The sequence below is a fragment of the Manis javanica genome, chromosome 14 (genome assembly GCF_040802235.1).
Source record: "Manis javanica isolate MJ-LG chromosome 14, MJ_LKY, whole genome shotgun sequence".
NCBI lineage: Eukaryota > Metazoa > Chordata > Mammalia > Pholidota > Manidae > Manis > Manis javanica.
In genome coordinates this window covers 17,973,299-17,992,101 of record NC_133169.1, presented here as the reverse complement: position 1 = coordinate 17,992,101, position 18,803 = coordinate 17,973,299, and the positions used below count along the sequence as shown (strand labels likewise).

Sequence of the window (18,803 nt, the reverse complement as noted above, 5' to 3'; positions counted from 1 at the left end):
TCCACAAGGGTATGAAATTGGACACTTAGTAAAAGCCAATAAGTAAATAAATAAGTGTCATAAAGATAAGGACCATGACTGCCTTGCTTATAAATGTGCAAAAAGTACTTGTTGAATATTATCGAACCTAATTGTCATTTTCCTTTCTGAGAAAGCTTTATCAAAATCATTTCTTTTTATTAAAGCTAATGATTAAAAATATCATGAGGCATTTTCTGAAATAAAGATATTAAAAGAGAAACAAACAAGAGCACAATTGCAACCAAAGGTCTAGTTTCTGCTCTAGTTTCTAGAGCCCCAGTAGCTAATTATAATCAATAACACTATCATAACAAACCTGTGCATTTTACAGCCCAGTAAAATCCTTCAGCATCTCTCATTATATATTCCATATAACACCTAGTTCTGTTTATCATTCTAATCCATGTTTTGCAATTTATCTACTCCCTGTTAATATTATAGGTGATTTTTTACTGTGACTGTGACAGAAGCTGCCGATTTAGCTCTTTCACCTACTGATAAACAAACAATGCACAGATCTGACCTTTAGGTTAACAGGTTTTATGCTTGCCCCACTCAGCACTCTAACTGATTCAATTATCATAAAGGTTCAGGAGGCTCCATGAATACTGAAAAAGGCCCACCATATGCCTGCATAGGTGTTGTGGAACAGCAAATATTCTGCAGCCCTCCAGAGAAATTCCTTAATTGTAAATAATTTCACCATGCGACACAATCAAGTCACCTTGAATGCAAACCCCGCAGCCTGCAGAGGTAAAGTGTTATTTAAGCTTTACTGGGCTGCGTTAAATTCTGCAATTTGAAGGGCTGTTAAGTTTTTCAATTGAAATTTCATTTAAAATGCAGGTGCTTTTTATTATATGGAGGCTTTACTGCTCTCTAGGTACAAGCAAGAACATGGTGCGATAACACAAATCTGGCTCAATCACTGATCAGTAACAGCTGTAATTCCAGAACATTTAGCATTCTTATAAACCACGGCCTGAAATCTATAAATTGCTACAACAGATCAAGAAAATACTATATTCCCTTTTTCTGCCCACAGCAATTTTGACATTTATGAGATTTTTATGTGAACATTAATTTTATTGAAAAATCTTTAAAAAAAGATATACTTGGATTTAGTAATTGTTTAAAACAGCATTGATTATGTGAGTGTGTGTATGTGATTCAGTGTTACACCCAAGGTTTGAACTGTTAAGTGCAACCACTGCTTGGCAAAGCCAGTGACTGCTGAAACAGCCAGCTGTACGAGCACCCTTCCACACAACACGATCCATGTGCTTGTCACCAACTGGGCTGATGGTAGAATCATAATTACTTTTTGAGAGGAAAGATGTTACAGTGGGCTAACCCTGAAATCAAGACATTTCTGACAATCTGGTAATGCATCTTATTTGAAGAGAAATATCCTGAAAGTACAGTGATTTTGAAATGGATTACATTTTCCATTTTAGTCTGTTGTTAGCTTTCCTTTTGAAGCTTTCTGAACACCACTGTGACACTTCTTACTTTTGCTCTCTGGTACACAGTAGCAGTAGCAATTATTATATCAAAATAGGGATACAGATCCTGTCTTGTTTATACATGTCATCCAGATTCGGCTATTTCCCGAAGAAAAGCAAATGCGAGTCTTGTAAGATTTCACCGTTGTTTTGGAAAACTGAAACCTCTGAGATTGGGGTCCATCAAATCAATGGTGGAGATTCAAGCCTTTCATGTCTCACCTATCTCCCCCTCCCCCTCTAAAAAAGGAATACTATTATGTTTAAAAACCAGAATATTTTCTATTAGGGTTTTCACCAGGGTCTTGCACAATCTCACATGGGCACTGCAAGCTTCTTCAGCATAAAGGAACAACAATGATGCAGTTTGTTCTCTGTGATGATGGGGATAAGCCTTTTATTTCTCCTGAATAAGATATCAGTGGTATTATGGGTGAAACATCCATGATAATGAGATGAACTTGCACTTCAAGTCCCCACAGAACACAGGCTTCCCTTAAAGATGATCTCTTATCTTGGGAAAGAAGAGATGTTCAATTTCAATTTCATGATTTTTTTCTTGCCCCTTAAAAGCCAGCATACATTTTATTAGCTTCCTGCTCTAGCTGAGACGGCTCCCTGCTCTTGTAGCAGGAAGGGTCCTTAAACTTGTGTGATTCAGGAGAGGGAGCTGCAAGCAGCTTAATTAGCTCCTTTGGCTAGGGAAGTGTTAACACCTGAATCCTGGCATGCTTTCAATTTAGTGCTTTAAAATGATAAGCCGAATCATCTAATTCTATATACAAATCAACTGGCAGGCTACTGCATGGTTGAAAGGGTCACTACAATTATGTAAAACATGAGTAATAACTATAATTGGGGTAGTTTGCTAATACAATAAAAAGCTCCGAACATGAGAAAAGTTACGCTCGCAGCAGTAGCTATCACTTTCTAAAGTAAGAATTCATGGATGAAATGACATGAAAAAGATGGTTATAAAATTTTAATGGAATGATAAAAGGCAAAAGTCAGCCTCTCAGCTGAATTCTTAAAATCCCTATATATCACAATCAGCTCCTTAACTGTAAAATCAATGTGGAGTATAACATGTTGTCAATGCGGCTGTCACTGGAGGGGAGACTGGGAAGTATGACAACCACACAGCTCAACTGGCCAGTGATGAAAATACAACCGTACAGCCCTCTCCGCGGGTGTAATTGTTTAGAGAACTCCCTCCCGGAGCTGGGAACAGGAGCATCCTTACTGTTCAGATCACTGATTCATATTTCAGGCCATTTCATTACAGCATTAATAATGGAAAGTAGTTGCGCTTTGGCAAGTGAAATTATCTTTTATGGGAAACTGTTTTGCTCATCAGCTTCAAAAGTTCAGCCCCTGCCTAAAACAGAGTAATAAAATCACTAACGGAGGGGTCTGCTTATTTTTATGCTCGGGTGTGTGTTTTGGGAAGGGGACCTGCACACACGCATGCACATGTGTATGTGTATGAATAGCAGTTTGAATGACTCACACCTTCAGTGTGTATGTAACTTTCAGTGGTTGTTATAGATCTCTTCGCTTGTTTGCTATTACAGATACCCACGAGTGCTCAGTTTTCCTGCTACGGCCCCTTTATTTCCCTGAAGCTACTTTTTACCATTCTAATTAAAAACTCAGTCAGTTTAAAAGCTCTTTTCAGTAATATTAACTCCACGAATAGATATGCCCCAATTTTGCCAATGAATCAAAAATCAAAGTGGCAAATATATGGGTATGTAATTATTAAGAGTGATATATTATATACTAATTGTTAATGTAGCCTTTTGATATTCACTACTGGTATGTTAACACAGTCAAGTGATGGATTCTGTCTTCTCTCTAATCATGAATTCTTTTATCAATTTATTATTTATATCCCAACTACTTTCCCAAAGGATTTTTGACAGCTCATAATCAAACATTTCAATGAAATCAAGAAATTCTAATCTTGTGGTGATGAAGAGGGTGCAATAATTGTATTCCAAAACAAATACTAAGAATGGGAACTTCAGTTTTGCACAAAAATGAACACTCAGTTTCTTGACAGCTGGTAGAATAGGAAATGGGTTGTGTAATAGGGGCATCATTATTTATTTAAAGGAACATCTGAAGACTAAAAGAGCATTGAAATTTAAAGGATACTATGTGACAGTCTACAGGTTGGAGAATCAATATTGGGGAACTATTTTTCTCCATTTCTCCTGAGATAAATACAGAATAGTCTAGGAAGAAAGCTTTGCCATCTAGAAGTGGGGCATACTGTATAGTGAATGAATGGTTATAGATTCTTCCTTGAAAGTTTGGGATAGAAAATTAAATGTGTTGATGTGAGAATTTATGAATGCAAAAAAAAGAAAATCCTAAAAGAACTAAAGGTTCCAAACTGGAAGCACAGTGCGCCTCATGTGCCCCCAAACAACTCAAGAGATCAAGGGAAATTGAGTCTAGATGGAGAGAACATTTCTTGAACTGATCTGTCCTTTCACAGGATTTTCTGTTGGTCACTTTTAGCTTTTAATCTTAGGATATAAAAGCAAGAATTTCAAATTCATAATAAATATTTGCTTTTATTAATTCTGGAAATGCAAGAATTTGGGGGGTGGAATTTCTGTAAAAGGAAACAAACTATGGACTGACATACATACATACAGAGCCATGTTGCTCTCAAAAATCAGTAGATTAAATAATTTGCTTTTAATCATGGATTTTCTGTTATAATAAGATACCCACATTACTGTGTGAAAGGATAAACATGTCAACGTTCAAAAGTTAATATTTAATGCAATTAGGCAATGTATTTGGAATGTAGAAAACAAAATAATTATGCAGCACTACCGAAACTTGTAGCTTATACCTCTTCATTAAATAAAATAAAATCTACTGATATAAATATGCTCCACCCTCATTTAAAAAATGTCCCTATTTTTCACTTGCAAAGAACACTCTTAAGATGCAGGTTGAGACTTTAAATTCTAAAATTTACTAATAGAAAGATGTCTGCTATGCAATATTAGTTTTAAACTTTAAATACTCTGAAGGGTACATATATACTTATTAAATGATTTAAACTCCATCTCCAGATTTATCTTGATGAATTAATCTATTATCGTACCACATTTTCACTTCCCCTCCTTGTCACAAGGACTGAGAGTTTTGCTCTCATTGCAGGGTGCAAGAATAAGACTGAGGAAAAGTGTTTTCTTTTGAAATTTACTTTCTATACATGCCTCCCCCCTTAATATAATAGCACATAATTTGGGGCTCACTAATTAGAACATTCTTGACCCTAGTCCAGACAGCCAAGGTTGAATCACAGGAACAGCAGGCAAGCTGCCTCTGGCCACGGCAAAGAATGAAGATTGCTTTTGGGTTTCCTTCCCTTACATTTGCCTCTCACCCTCACCCTCCTTGTCTCCTACCAGGGGCTGGGGCCCCTGGCAGAACGCAGTGAAAGCCCACCTTCAGAGCTCCTGTGTCAGGACCCCTCCTACAGCAAGCGCTCTTCTGCCTTCTTCTGGACCAATGAGGAAGTAAACTTGAAATCTGATACTAAAGTGAACTCCAAACACACATCATCCTCTCTTCCTTCTTCTGGTCTTCTCCTCTGGAAGGGCTTTTCTGACACCCCACGTTTAGAGAAATGCACTTCCTCTGCTCTTGCTCTGAAAGAACTCTCAGCTCTGTATTTTTTTAACTATGGATGTATTTTATGTCCTGTTTGCCAAACAGTGGCGGCCTCAAGGGAAGAGCAGTGTCTTATTCATCCCTGTAATTTTAGTGTCTCTTTTCAATACCCAGCAGACACATAGTTAATGTTTGCTTGGTTGATTTTCCATAGATTTGCTTACATGAAACGCTTTTTAATCAGTATTTCGGGTGTAACAATTTTGGGGCACCTGCTTTATATCAGACCCTCCACCAGGCCTGGATATACAGCAGTGCCTCCTCATCAGTGGGGACTATGTTCCAAAACCCTCTGTGGATGCTTGAAGCCACAGATAGTACTGGACTCTCTACATACTGTTTTTTTCTTATACACACATATCTTTGATAAAATTTAATTGATAAATTAGGTACAGTAAGAAGTTAACAATGATTAATAATAAAAAAGATTATGACAATATACTGCAATAAAAGTTATGTGAATATGGTCTCTCAAACATCTTCCTGCGCTTCATTCACCTCTCTTCTTGTGGAAACTGAGATGATGAGATGCCTGCGTGATGAGACGGAGTGAGGGGAGGGACGCAGGACTGTGACGTAGCATTGAGCTACTACTGACCTGAAGGTAAGCCAGGAGGATCATGTACTTCCCGATTATTTACTTACTGACTGTGGTAACTGAAACCATGGAAAGTGGAATCACAGATAAGGGGAGACTGCTGTACAAAGATAAATGAGACAGAGCCCTAGGTCTTGAGAAATTACAGCTCTGAAGGAGATATTGATGGTGCACGAGTAGATACAAGCCAAAATTCTAAGATAGCAATGTGAAGAGAAGGCTTCACAGAGGAGGTGACATTTGAGCTGAGGCTTGATGAATTAGTAAAATTTTGCCAGTCAACAAATGAGGAAGGAATATGTTATGTTAGACATAGATTTCAATTAACAATGCAGTGTTCTTCTGTCTTACTCCAGAAGAACCTTTATTCCTTTGTAAACTGCGCTGGGGGAATCTCAAAGATGAATGAATGAGGGAAATGCTCAAAAATGCTGATAACAGGAAAAGTAAAGCAGAATCCAGAGGTAGGATAATTTCCTTCATTGCTTCATCCATTCTTCACAGTACAACTGTCAGTGAGGAAAAAATAATAACCAGATCTAATATAATAAGTAAATACAGTGTATGTAAATAGTACTTAAAAATCTCAGTGTGTAGGAGATAAGATATGTCTTCCTAATCAAAGAGGCAGTATTAAATAAAATGTGGCAGAAATTCAAGTTTATTTGATTATTTCACCATAGGTCAGTCAAAACTCATCAACAGTCTGTTAGCAAAACAATAAACACATGAAAAATTATCTAAGTGCATCTACAGAATAAACTTGAACTTCTGCCACATTTTATTTAGTACTGCCTCTTTGATTAGTGGTGAAAAATGTGCAGTTTTTAACTACAAATTTGGTGAAATGATCAAACTTTGAAAGGTTTTTAAAAATACATGACAACTAAATGGTCTACTCTAAAACCAGTTTGGGGTTTTGTTTATTTGGAGGTAGAGAGTAATTTTTTAGAAAATACTTTTATTTTGCATTAGGTTAATCTAATTGCTAGTACATACCATATATTTTTGCTATTAAAATGACTGAAATAAAGAGATAATCCATATTTCAATCATGTTACCTGAAAAATCTTGAGAGAAACAGATCATCTGACTTTTATTGGTCTAGGGGACTGACATTTATAAAGAAAAGCGGGTCAGCTCATATTTTACATAGGGCAGGATTTTAGAAGGCGAAAGAGGATGTTCATATTTAAGCTGAAGTAGGAAGAAACTTGTCTTTCCAGACAACTACAATTTCTACGTGCATATACTGCATAGAAAATGATTGTAAATACACAAGAGAGTGGGCACAATAATGTAACCAGAATGGTTGGTTCTGGTTAAAAGATATCAAAAATTTCAGCTGCTAGGCAAATGTCTTCATGCTATTCATCACATGTTTCAAAGTTTAACATAATCTTAAAGCATTTTTGCAAGTTGCAAGCATGCCAGGTGCCTGGACTGCCAGCAGCATATGAAAAAGTAAAAAAGAAGCAAAAAAAAAAAAAGCATGAGTTGTTTGTATTTATCTGGTTGCAAATAGTCGAACAGTACACTGACCAAGTTGCCTGGAACAAACATCTTTTATTAACATACGTTAAACAGGATTTAAAATATTCATAGGAAATGTGCATTATTATTATTTGGCATCAGCACACTAGATTTTTAAAAATGCATGGAACTGGATGTTGGTAGCGCTCTGATGTAAATGACAAATTATTTGGGGAAAAAATCTATTAAAATTCCTCACAGCCCTTTTCTCTGTCCGTGAAAAATTCTTGCACCCAAGCATTTGTCTCTCTGGTTATCGTTCACTTCCTGCCTAGGCTTCTCCTTCTGGCTTCAGCTGTGTCACAGGTTTGATGACAGTCACAACCTTGCTATATCATACTACAAACATTGCTCGTTGGTGACCTATTTTGGCACTGAGAAGTTTCAAGGCTTTGGCTGATGCAGAAAAGTACCTATTGGTGGTATGAAATTTAAATGTGGGCATGAGATGACTTCTCTGCTTCATTCTGTAAGATGATAAGTAGAGTTTCTATACTGGAAATTGCACTTTGGCGATGGGAGGCACTGGTCATGATCAAGTGTGCGGGGCAATTCTGGCTTGCAGCTGTCAGTGTGGGTGGTTTTATAAGCAATACTTTGAAGCCTTGTCAGAAAAACTGCTTGTGCCCAATGCTAATCACTCAGTCTTTGTCAGCTCAATTGCACATCCTTTCAGAGATGGCATCCATCTCCACTGACAGCCAAAATATACAGTACATGGTCATCATGTCCCAGGGGCAAGTATGCCCTGGTAACTTAACCTGGAGGGACAAATGGCCAGCCTTTGGCCTTTCTTAATCTGTATGACTTCACAGGGTGCACATGAAGCAGAGGAAGGAAGAGGTCATCAGTCTCAGGGAAAGGATTTAAACAAAAAATGATGGCTGGATTTCTTGAGTTAATACCTGCTGTAAAATCAAGCATTACTAATTGCTACTAAAGGGAAATGCAGGGTTAACACTATTCACTTCAAACCCAGGCCCTAAAAAATCACAAAGAAGGCACTGTCTCTGTGCATGAAAATTCTGACCACATAAAGTCTCTGAGACTTCTTTTATGGTAAGATGAGGCAGGTGATAAATTTGCTCAACAAAGGCTGCCATGCTAATTGCTACTTTGCAATGTTTTGGGCTTTGTTTATACACATAACTTTCTGCCTATAGGTAGGAGATCATGGCCCCTTTTCAATAATTAACCACTGGGGAAACCCATGTATTGCCCTTTTTTCCATGGCTTTAGAAATCATGAATTCCAAAAAAGGAGACCATCCCCTCCTCTTCTAGTGTGGCCTTCTGCTGGGCCATTACCTCTGCATTGGGTTGAATAATTATTTTTAATGAACCTTTATTGAGTTTCACCAAGCATGTGCTATCTAAGGAGATTAAAAATGTATTTTCAGTTGTTTTTAACAAAACATTTTTTCAAAAAACTATTTTGAGTGTGAGCTCTCCACTTCATAAATCTCTATACGTAGGTGACCCTGCTGTCAGATTCCCCAGCGTGTATATAACGTTTCCCCTAAAAGGGGTGTAGGTGTGTTGAGTGGTGTGTTAATGCTTTCTGAGTTCTGGGTGTCATTTATTGCCCTGTGCTGATAATTTGCTAAATGGTACCCTTGAGACCAAAAGGACCAATGTGCCCTTGTAAAGTACCTAACTGGTTCCCAGGGAGCAATTATAAATTGGGAGAAATGGATGAAGCATTATATGCTACTGTTCTTAATGGGTTTTTAAAAAATAAAGTATGCTTTATGGAAGGTAAATAGTTCTGATTTTATTTCATTTGATGTCCTTACTAAAATAATATAATTAAGTTATTTCAGAAATAAAAGAACCTATTTAATATACAGTTGATATTGTTTCAAATATTGTGACTTATGATTAATATCTAGCCTTTTGAAAGTCACTCAGGTTCTCATTGGATATAGAGACAGAATGGCAATTGGCCAACAGAGCAACATCTCCTAAGAAGCCACTGATTAAAAGACTCAACAGGATTAACTCTAAAACCCTCATTGTTCAAAAATACAGCATCCTCATTCACTCTGTATAGCTTGATTTAATTTCCGACTTATCTTAAAAAATTATACTTCCATATATATGCTTTTATAGAGGTAATTTGTATAAAACTAAATATTATAGCTATATATAACCTAGTAAAACATATATATGCAAACATAACTCTTCTATAGAAAGCTAGAACATTCTTTATTATTTGAATAAGGCAATCCCAATCTACTCTTTGTTAAATGTGCAGAATGATTATTCTCAGACGATACTTCTCTGTTCGGGATGCTCTCTTTCAGGTATAAGTAAAGTACAAGGGAATTTGCTTCCAGAACAAGGTATAAGATGCTCTAAGCATCCTCATGAAACAAGGCCCCTATTGCATATTCTTCTGCCTGCCAGAATTCCTCCAATGCTGAGAACACTGTTACATGCAGTCACAGAGTAGAAGATGATAACCATTCTCCTGCAGAACTCTAGAGCACACTGAGGATCGAATGGGGACATCATCCTTTATTGTGAATTAGTTCTTCCTGTATGCAGGCCTATCCCTCCAGCTTTCCAAGTCCACATTTTTCATTTTTCTGGAGAATATGCCCACACTTGCCCTGGAAAAGATTATTGTCACTAAACGTCAAGAAAATTGGGGAGGTTTATTTCTTTGTTTTGGAAAATCTGAAGACATTTAAGGCTCCCTAGTGTAGAGGACATTTGGCTGTGTTTGGGCAGGTTACTTACTGTCCTCTGTGGTCATGAATAGAATCCAAGAACTCTGTGCACTGTCAAATCCATTGGAGGCAACCAAGCGAAGCTCATACTCTGTGTACGGTTGGAGATCTCTCACTTCATAGCTTAACGATGCAGAAGGACTGGAAAATAACCTGCATGGGAAAGAAACTTAATTAGGAAGTTTTAGATTCCAAGAAATAAATGTAAAATTATATTGCAGAATTTTCAGACAGTGTCAAAATACATTTAAGTACTGTAATTTCTGTTGTCACATATCTTCTTTTAAAAATACACAGCCATTTGGCTGAGCATTGGTAATCAGCATTTATATGGGCTGTAAATTCTAGTAGTATTAAGTTAATTCTGCTCTAGAGCTAAGACTGATTGGCATGTGGAATTTGTAGAGTAAGTATTATCATTTCGTAGCCATAGTTCAGATGCACGTTTTTGGGTTCAGGTTGTGAGCTTGCTTTGTATAATACACGTTCTCAGGAAAGTTAACAGTGAGGAAATCTTATTTTAAATGCTATAGAAATTAAAAATAGATATTTTTACAAAGGAAGTAATTATTTCCTGGGGTGTTGTTTTCTGTTTGAACTTTCAAAAGGTGGCCTTTATTTGTTATGTATGAAAACTAATTCACTATTCAAAACTCAAGAGACAGTAAACTGTGTCTACATTGTAAAACCCAGGTTACAGTTAAGAGGACAAAGTATATGGCTCACTCTAAAAATCCATGGGTGGAGGGGCCGGGCCTCATCTGGAGCTGGTATCTAGGGGAGCCAGGGGCGTTGTTCCGAGCTGGTGTGGACCAGACAACGCGGAGACTGGTTGGAGTGGCAGATGAAAGCCTCGGAGGCAGCACGCCATCTGGAGCTGTCGAAAAACACAGATGAATTAGAGCAGAGAAAACTGTGGAGAACATATGCTGGATGGAATGGAAATGCTCCATATACTGGAAAAACTGTTCCTCAGGATCAACAACAATGTTAAACATGGTCCATTTATTTTAACATTTTCATTCCTGAACTACTGTACTTCCTTATTGTTCATTTCAACACAATTACATTAGTATTCCAGTCTTAAAAGCCAGCCCCCAAACAGCAAGACAAATGGATAGGCAGCACGTTCACACCTGTACTTCTGTTTGTCTAATTGAAAACACATAGGGAAATTAGTGAAGCAAATATTAAAGTACCTTTTTAATTTAACTCTTTGCTCAACAGTCAGAGTAATAGAACAGTAAAGGAGTCCAGAGCTTTCATTTCTCCCATATATGTCACCCATCGCTACCTTAACCCACAACTAATAAACACAACTGGCTTTTTTTTTTGAGGGAAGTCTATTAAAATTGTATTTTTCTACCATGATAAATATATATGACTGGCTGAAAATAGCACATTCTAGCCTTAATTCTCTCCTATGAAAAGACAAACACTAAACTTCCGGCCTCATGTGTTTATATAGGTAGTTGCCCCTTCTCATAGTGACACTGCCTTTATTAAAAAATGTTGCAAGGTGGGGAATACATGTTGCTTTTTCTAGTTTAGTTGATTCTCTGGCAAATCTACCCTAAATTCAGCATACCTGCTTGATATAATCTCTCAAGAAAATCAATAGTTCTAGAAGGCCTGATAGAATCAGAGAAACTGAAGACAATTCTAAAGAAGTTGACAGGATGACTCTGGTTATTAATTTTCCCAATAACCATAATTTGAATGAACCTATCAGATCAGAATTTGTCCCAAAACTCATCAGAAACTCAAAAGCAAATTAAAAATTACCTAATGACTCTGAGCTTGTGTTTCTTAACTTTTAAGCAGGAATATTATTTTTCTTTTGCAGGATTATTGAAAAGAGCAGAGACAATTTAAATAAAGGGCCATATTTTGAGTCCTGGTAGTTGTTTATTGTTAGTTGTTGTTACCACGATTACTATTACATTGGACTATTTGAAATTCTCTTACTTGGTGTGCTACTACAACATAACTTTTAAGAACATTCTGATTATTGTAACATAAGTTCCTAATGATCAAGGATCACTAGAGGCCATTGTGAATAAGAAGAAGGGATCAGAATAATGAAGACAAACATCAAGGTTCATTTTCAACTTTCTTTTATACATAACCTTACATAACGTGTGTTTCGTATGCTCTCAAATTCAGGGGAACCTGCCTGTGAACTATGAGGCTAACAAATGACCAGTGATGAGAATGGAAGAATTAGATTACATGTTTCATCAATCTGTTGTAAGGGTTTTAAGTTCATCAATAATTCACTAATTTATTCAATAAACATTTATTGAGCCTCTGCTCTGTGTAGTGTTCCTTGTGTGGAGGGATAACAGCACTAAGAAAAATAGGTACAACCCCTGACCCTGAGGAACTTGTAGGTAAATGGAGCCAACAATGAACAGGTACGGAACATCACAGCAGATGGCAATAAGTGTTCAGGAGAAAAACAAAGCTGGGTAAGGGAAGAAAAAGTGAAAAGGAGTGTACAATTCTAGTTATAACAATTCAGATTAGATAAGAAAGTTACAGGACGAACATGTCATTTGAGTAGGTGACATGTGAGCAGAGACCTCAGTGACATAAGGGAGGTGATCATGAGGATGTCTGGAGGTACAGCAATCAGCCCGAGAGCAGAAAGTGCACAGGGAGAGAGAAGGGGACAGCACTGCTTGTGCTTAAGGAACAGTAAGAAGGCTGACGCGGTTGAGACAAAGGAGAGGGAAACGAGAAGAGGTGGGGGGAACAGGCAGGTCTCTATCCCTCTAGGTCCTTTCTGGATCTGGTCCCAGAAAGTCACAGTAAAGACTTTAGATAGCATTCTAAATGGGATTGGGGGCCAATGTTTTCAGCCTAAACACCCCAGAGCATGGTGCTGCCATTACTGAGATTGGAAACACTAAGGGGAGAAACTCATTATGGAGGGGATCAATAGCTCTGTTTGGTTCATGTTACATTTAAGAAGTTTATTACACATTTTTAGTAGAGACATTCAGGAAGAAATTGCAGATGTGAGTCTGGATAGGAATTGTGGCTTAATGTGTACATGATATTTAATGGCTGTGACTTGATGAAATAAACAAGGGGTTGAGAGTAGCAATAGCATAGAAGAGATCTGAGAAGTGAGCCCTGGGGGTCCCCCAACATTTTGACATCAGGAGGAGGCCTCCGTGACAAAGAAGACTGAAAGGAGTGGCCAGTGAGGTAGGAGAAGGTACAGCCTGGAAGCCAAGGAAAAAAAAACATACCAAAAAGGGAGAATATGATCAATTATTTCAAATGTGCTGAGAGTTCAAGGGAAGAGAAAACAGAGAGGTACACATTGCGTTTGTCCCAGTGAAGGCGTTTGGTGATCTTGACAAGAATATTTGTAGTGAACGCATGGGCATGGTCTTAAATGGTGAAAGTAGAGCAAAGAATGAAAGGGTACAGTATGCCAGACAGATCTAGAGATATTTGTCCTAAAGGTGAGTAAAAAATGGAGCAGCATTTTAGAGAAGTTTATGGTATCAAAGGAAGGTTTACTGAAAATGGGAGGATGGGACAACATATGCATATTTATTAGAATGATCCAGAAGAAATTGGGGGAAATGCTAATGGAGGAGAAGGAAGAATAAATGCCAGAGCAGATTCCTTGTGTGTGTGTGTGTGTGTGTGTGTGTGTGTGTGTGTGAGGGAGAGAGGCAAGCCAGTGTACATGTGAACTGAATTGAGAGCCACTGCATGTGGGCTGTTTAGTAAGCAGGGACAGTCTACCCATTGTGCAGAAGTGAATGCAGAGATCAAGGCAGCAGATGCACAGGAACAGGTAGATTTGATGATAGAAAAACAGCAAAGATCTCTTCTGATGGTGTCCATTTCTCAGTAAGCAAAATAAAAACAAAAGTATCAGGTCAATGCCAAAGTGGTGCAAGTGAACTGTGTGCTTTAAGAGAGAGAAAAATGGTAGGCAGTCGCTCTCCGTTACTAGAAATGTGACGTGATGAGGAAATGAAATGACTGCTATGCAGGGCCAGTTACACAATAACTTAACTCTAAATCTTTGGTTTGAAGGACATTCATTACTAAAGACTTTTTCATTGAAATTTTTATCTGTGAACACAAATAGTTTTGACAATTAGGAACTCTTTTTTTTATATATATATCCAACTGATGAACAACAAATGAACATATCAAAAAAAGGATGGGCAAAAAGTAAACTGCAATTGTGTATAATGTAAAATACAGAAAGCCATGTCCTTCATTTGATTAGTTCTTGTCTACTTTTTCTGTGTCAAGGACTATAATGTCATTGACTATCCAAATTCTGAACAAAAATCAGCTTTGATAAGCCATCAAAATGAAAAAATTTGAGTTCTATATACGTTCACAAAAATCCCTTCACCTGTTAGAAACTGCATGAGTGTGCTATTAAGAAAGAACAGAGGAGTGCCCCAAAGTAGCCTCCATAATATTAATAAAGTATCTTGGATTCTCTTCTGAGTGATAACAAAAAAATGCACTCCATTAAATTGGTTATACTGATTATATAAAATTGCAAAATACTTGCAGAGAGGTTGTCTTAAATTATTTACATGTAACTATTCATTCTGCGTGCTTTTAGTAACACTGCATTCTAGAAACCTTTCTTTCCCCTCTGGTTAACCCCTTTTATCCTATACCTATTCCTTAGAGGCTCCTTAGCACCAAAGCAATAACCGGGAGCCAGCCATAATTCCACCTCTGGTTTCTTAACAGAAGAACTGTGTATCTATCAGCTTGATATATTGTCTCCAAGACGCTATGTTGCTCAGAAAGCTTCTCTCAAGTTTAATATGACCCTCATGGGGCAAGTACTCCACAGACAACCTCCTGAATCAACACATCTTGTCCAGTAAATACTGATTTTACATGGCAACTGGATAAAATAGCTACCCCAATCTATAAATTCAAAGGAAGGGAGTTTTTAATAAAATTTTGAAATCTAACCCTTCTCGGAAGGCAAAATGAACACAAAACATTAAGCAATGAATTAAATCATACGTTAGACTAATCTAGATGGTATAATTTTTTGAGTATGTGATGTCATTAAATTTGTAAATGATGTACACTTGTAGACCCTCCCCATCTAAAAAAACCCCACACAGAACACTAAACCCTAAAAACAAACAGAACGCCCCAAACCTTTGCTACACACAAATTTGTAGAATCCTGGGGGAGCTCTAAAAAGTAAAAACAGGCTTTTTTTTTTCATATGGCTGATGACTACCAAGGCTGTAGTGGCCAGAAGAGGACACTCAGGGGGAGAAAATGAATTCAATGTGCTTCTCATATGTACTAATTTCTCAGGATAACCTACCAACTTATTAGTATCTAGGTGTGTTTAGTTGTGTTTTTTTCTGTGTGTGTGCATTTCAAAACACTGGAATAAAGTATTTCATTAAGATACCAAAGAAGTCTATAATATTTTGTATTAAATGCAAATCTTTAATAAAAAGATATTGAATGCCACTCTGCACAAGGTTCTTTGCTAGGTGGGGAAAGGGCAGAATCGATAGCAGGGGGGATTAGTCTATCCACTGTAGGTTTAATAGAGAGATAGATAAGGCTCAAGTAACTGCAACACAGAATGTATACAAAGTAGAAAAGCGGTATAAGTGCTTCAGGGGTTTCAGAAATTAGAAACATAAACAAATGTGCACTGGATCTTGCCTGTCAGGAGAACAGGCTTTGAAGTGGCACTGCCAGAAGATGCTATTGGAGAACTTATGTGGAGTAATCATGTCGTCTGCCTAATTCTAGTGCCTAGGACCCCCACGATCTATGCCCAGACTCATTCCTAGTAAATGCGATGCTTCCTGCTGGCTTCAGGTGGAATCTCACTCCAGCTCAGCGCAGGCTACTCTCTCACTTCAGAGATGAGATGGTTGGCATCCTCGCTTAGGTCTCCCTGTTAACATAAGAGAAACCAGGGCCTTTTATCTATATACATTCTGCCTGCCTCACTGAATAGCCTGGCACATATTCAATAGCCTTGCATTACACATTTTCCTCTCATTTTCTGAAATAGCTACATATGAGCAAAGATTTTAAATTCTAGTTTCCAGAATGGAAAATTATAGTTTAGACACATATATTGAGTCATTGAGTCATAAACAAATTGAAAACAGAAGGCAAGACTCAATTTCCAGTCACTAAACCATATGTCATTAAAAAGATATTAATTATGAAGAATATGCAGATGTGCTAACAAATGGACAGTCAACCTTGAGCACAAGGATGTACAAATAGAGCATCATTAAATAGTGGCAAGTAGGCTAAAATAGATTTAATGCTTGCAAAATAGTCTCTCATAAATAGCTAACTTTTTGAATACATAGTATGTACCAGGTTCTTTAACATAATTATTTCTATGCCTCAGAATTACAGTACAAAACTGTGGTGTCATCTCTGTGTAGTAGAGATAAAGAATCTGAGGCTCAGAGATGTACACGTTTTATCTCAACTCACAAAACTGGTTACTGGCAGATGGAGGATTTCAGAGGTAGGATTCTTCATTCTGCCCCACAGAACAACATATTATAGTAGGTGATTTTTAACAGGGAATAAATATTAAATATATTAAATAAATACAAAAGCAAACCATTTACAATATTAAATAGATTAGTTATAGTAAAGGTTGGATTTATTTATTTATTTATTTTTTCTGTCCAGGTCATATTATTAAAAAGTACTTTCTTGGTCTTATTTCTTTCTCACGGCAGGGTCCCTGTCTCCTTAACATCCACAAGGAACCTGCCATAGAATTGCTAGTGTGCATTTGCTAGTTCTCAGAAATTAGTGAAAGCCCACAGAAATTCAGTGAAATGCAAAATGGAGATGTCTTCATGTTAGGAAGAGAAATAAATTTTTAAATATGAAGTGTTAAGGTATGTCATGGAATTGATCCTTGACCACGGAATGTTAAAAGTAACAACATTTTAAATTTGGAGTGCAGATGGCTTAAAAGCCACCAATTTTAACCCTCCACCAAATAAATTCTTGCCTAAAACATCCCAGACAGATGATATTCGGGTCCCTTTTTGTTCATTACCAGTGATAGGAAAATAGTTGCATTACTGGACAGTTCTTGTAGGTAAGCTCTTTCTGATGGAGAACTAAAAGCTGTATCACTTTGTAGGAAACTTAGGGTGAATATAGTTTTTTGCCCACATCAGGATCTTCCAAGAGTGTAACAGGATACTCTAAATAATTAACAGGGTTTAACTGGGCTGTGCAGAGACAGGCATGCACTGGGACTATCTTGGGCAAGACAGGTGCACGTGGCTGGTCATGGTCATGACCCTTTAGGAGACTGTCTTATTCATACTCATCCCTGCAACAAGCTTCTACTGCCATCACAGGATAGAACCTCAGGCATTTTCAAGCAGTTGTCCTCTTCACCGAATTTCCGCATTTTGGGTTAAACATCCCCATTTGCTCCAAATAGTATCAACTACAATATGATTCCTGAACCATTATCTAGCCATGTTACCTGACTTGGATGTGTTCCAGTTTGATAATGTCCCTTGAAGAACATGAAGCCTCATACCTAAACTAAACACTCTGTGTGCATTCAAACCTAAGCCGAACCCAGGGAGACTCAGACTTCCCTTCTTCAAGTCATGTGGCTGAAAGCTCACTGAAGATCATAATTTGGGTCTGCTTAACACTGGAGTTCATCAGTGTCATTCAGATTGACTGTGGAGTTGACCCAAAATGGTCATTTAATAGATAAAAGTGCCAGGTCATTTACGAGTGAATACATAGAATTTGAGAGGAACGTTATTAAAGAAGCAAAGTGCTTCAGGAGGTATATTATATTGCCCAGAACAGGGCTTCATAGGCAGATGTCCTGTAAAAATGGACGGATGGATCAACGAATGGGTGGACAGATGGATGAACTGGTAGGGGGTAAGATCTGAAGAAGAGATCTTTCTACTAGGACCCTAATAATGTTAAGACCCAAACCATGTTTTTCATGAACAAATAAGGACTCAATTATGTGAAAATTAATCATTATTCAACTTAAAAGCTATTAATTGGTTGGAGAGTACTAACACAGCAATATCAAATTAGCTCTCAAATACTTCAATATGTTCATTTTATCATTTAGTTCTTACAATGTCCCCATTTCAGATGAGAAAACTGAACTTGGAAAAGGTTAAGTAACTTGTCTGAAGTACATGGCTAATAAATGGCACCGCCTATGCTGTCATACCTGTCTGTTGTTTCCAAGATTCATTTCTCAGCACTAGGTTGAATCTTAAATTTAAGTCTAGCTATTGCTTTTTCCCATAATACAGCACATAATGGTAATTCATATAAACTACTTGAGAGCAGAGATCTTATTTTTTATTTCCTTATGTAAACTTTACAGCACTTAACAATTTTTGAAAATTCATTTCTGTTCATCAAATAAATATCAAACAAATGCTAAAATTTAGTTCTGACAGAACTAAACAGGACCCGTTTGTAAAAACACATTTTTTTCTAACTACAAATATGTTCATGGTAGAAAATTTGAAAATTATGAATTGCCCATATTTACACTACTCAGAGATAGGCATTGTTATACTATTAGAGACTATCCATCCTGTCTTTCTTCTATACAAGTATATTTATATATAATTTTTAAATGATTAAGCTGGATATTTTTAATATATTGTTTTGTAAACTT

At 37.2% G+C, this 18,803-nt stretch overlaps 1 protein-coding gene across 1 annotated transcript in view; it reads right to left on the bottom strand.

The window, feature by feature from the left end:
• USH2A (usherin) overlaps window positions 1-18,803 on the bottom strand; it is a 721,517-nt gene that overhangs the window by 236,123 nt on the left and 466,591 nt on the right. The window contains exons 39-40 of the mRNA XM_073222145.1: window positions 10,820-10,970; window positions 10,104-10,246 (exon numbers count right to left, since the gene is read on the bottom strand). Coding sequence (XP_073078246.1) covers window positions 10,104-10,246; window positions 10,820-10,970 — 294 coding nt within the window. The remainder of the gene's footprint in view (window positions 1-10,103; window positions 10,247-10,819; window positions 10,971-18,803) is intronic.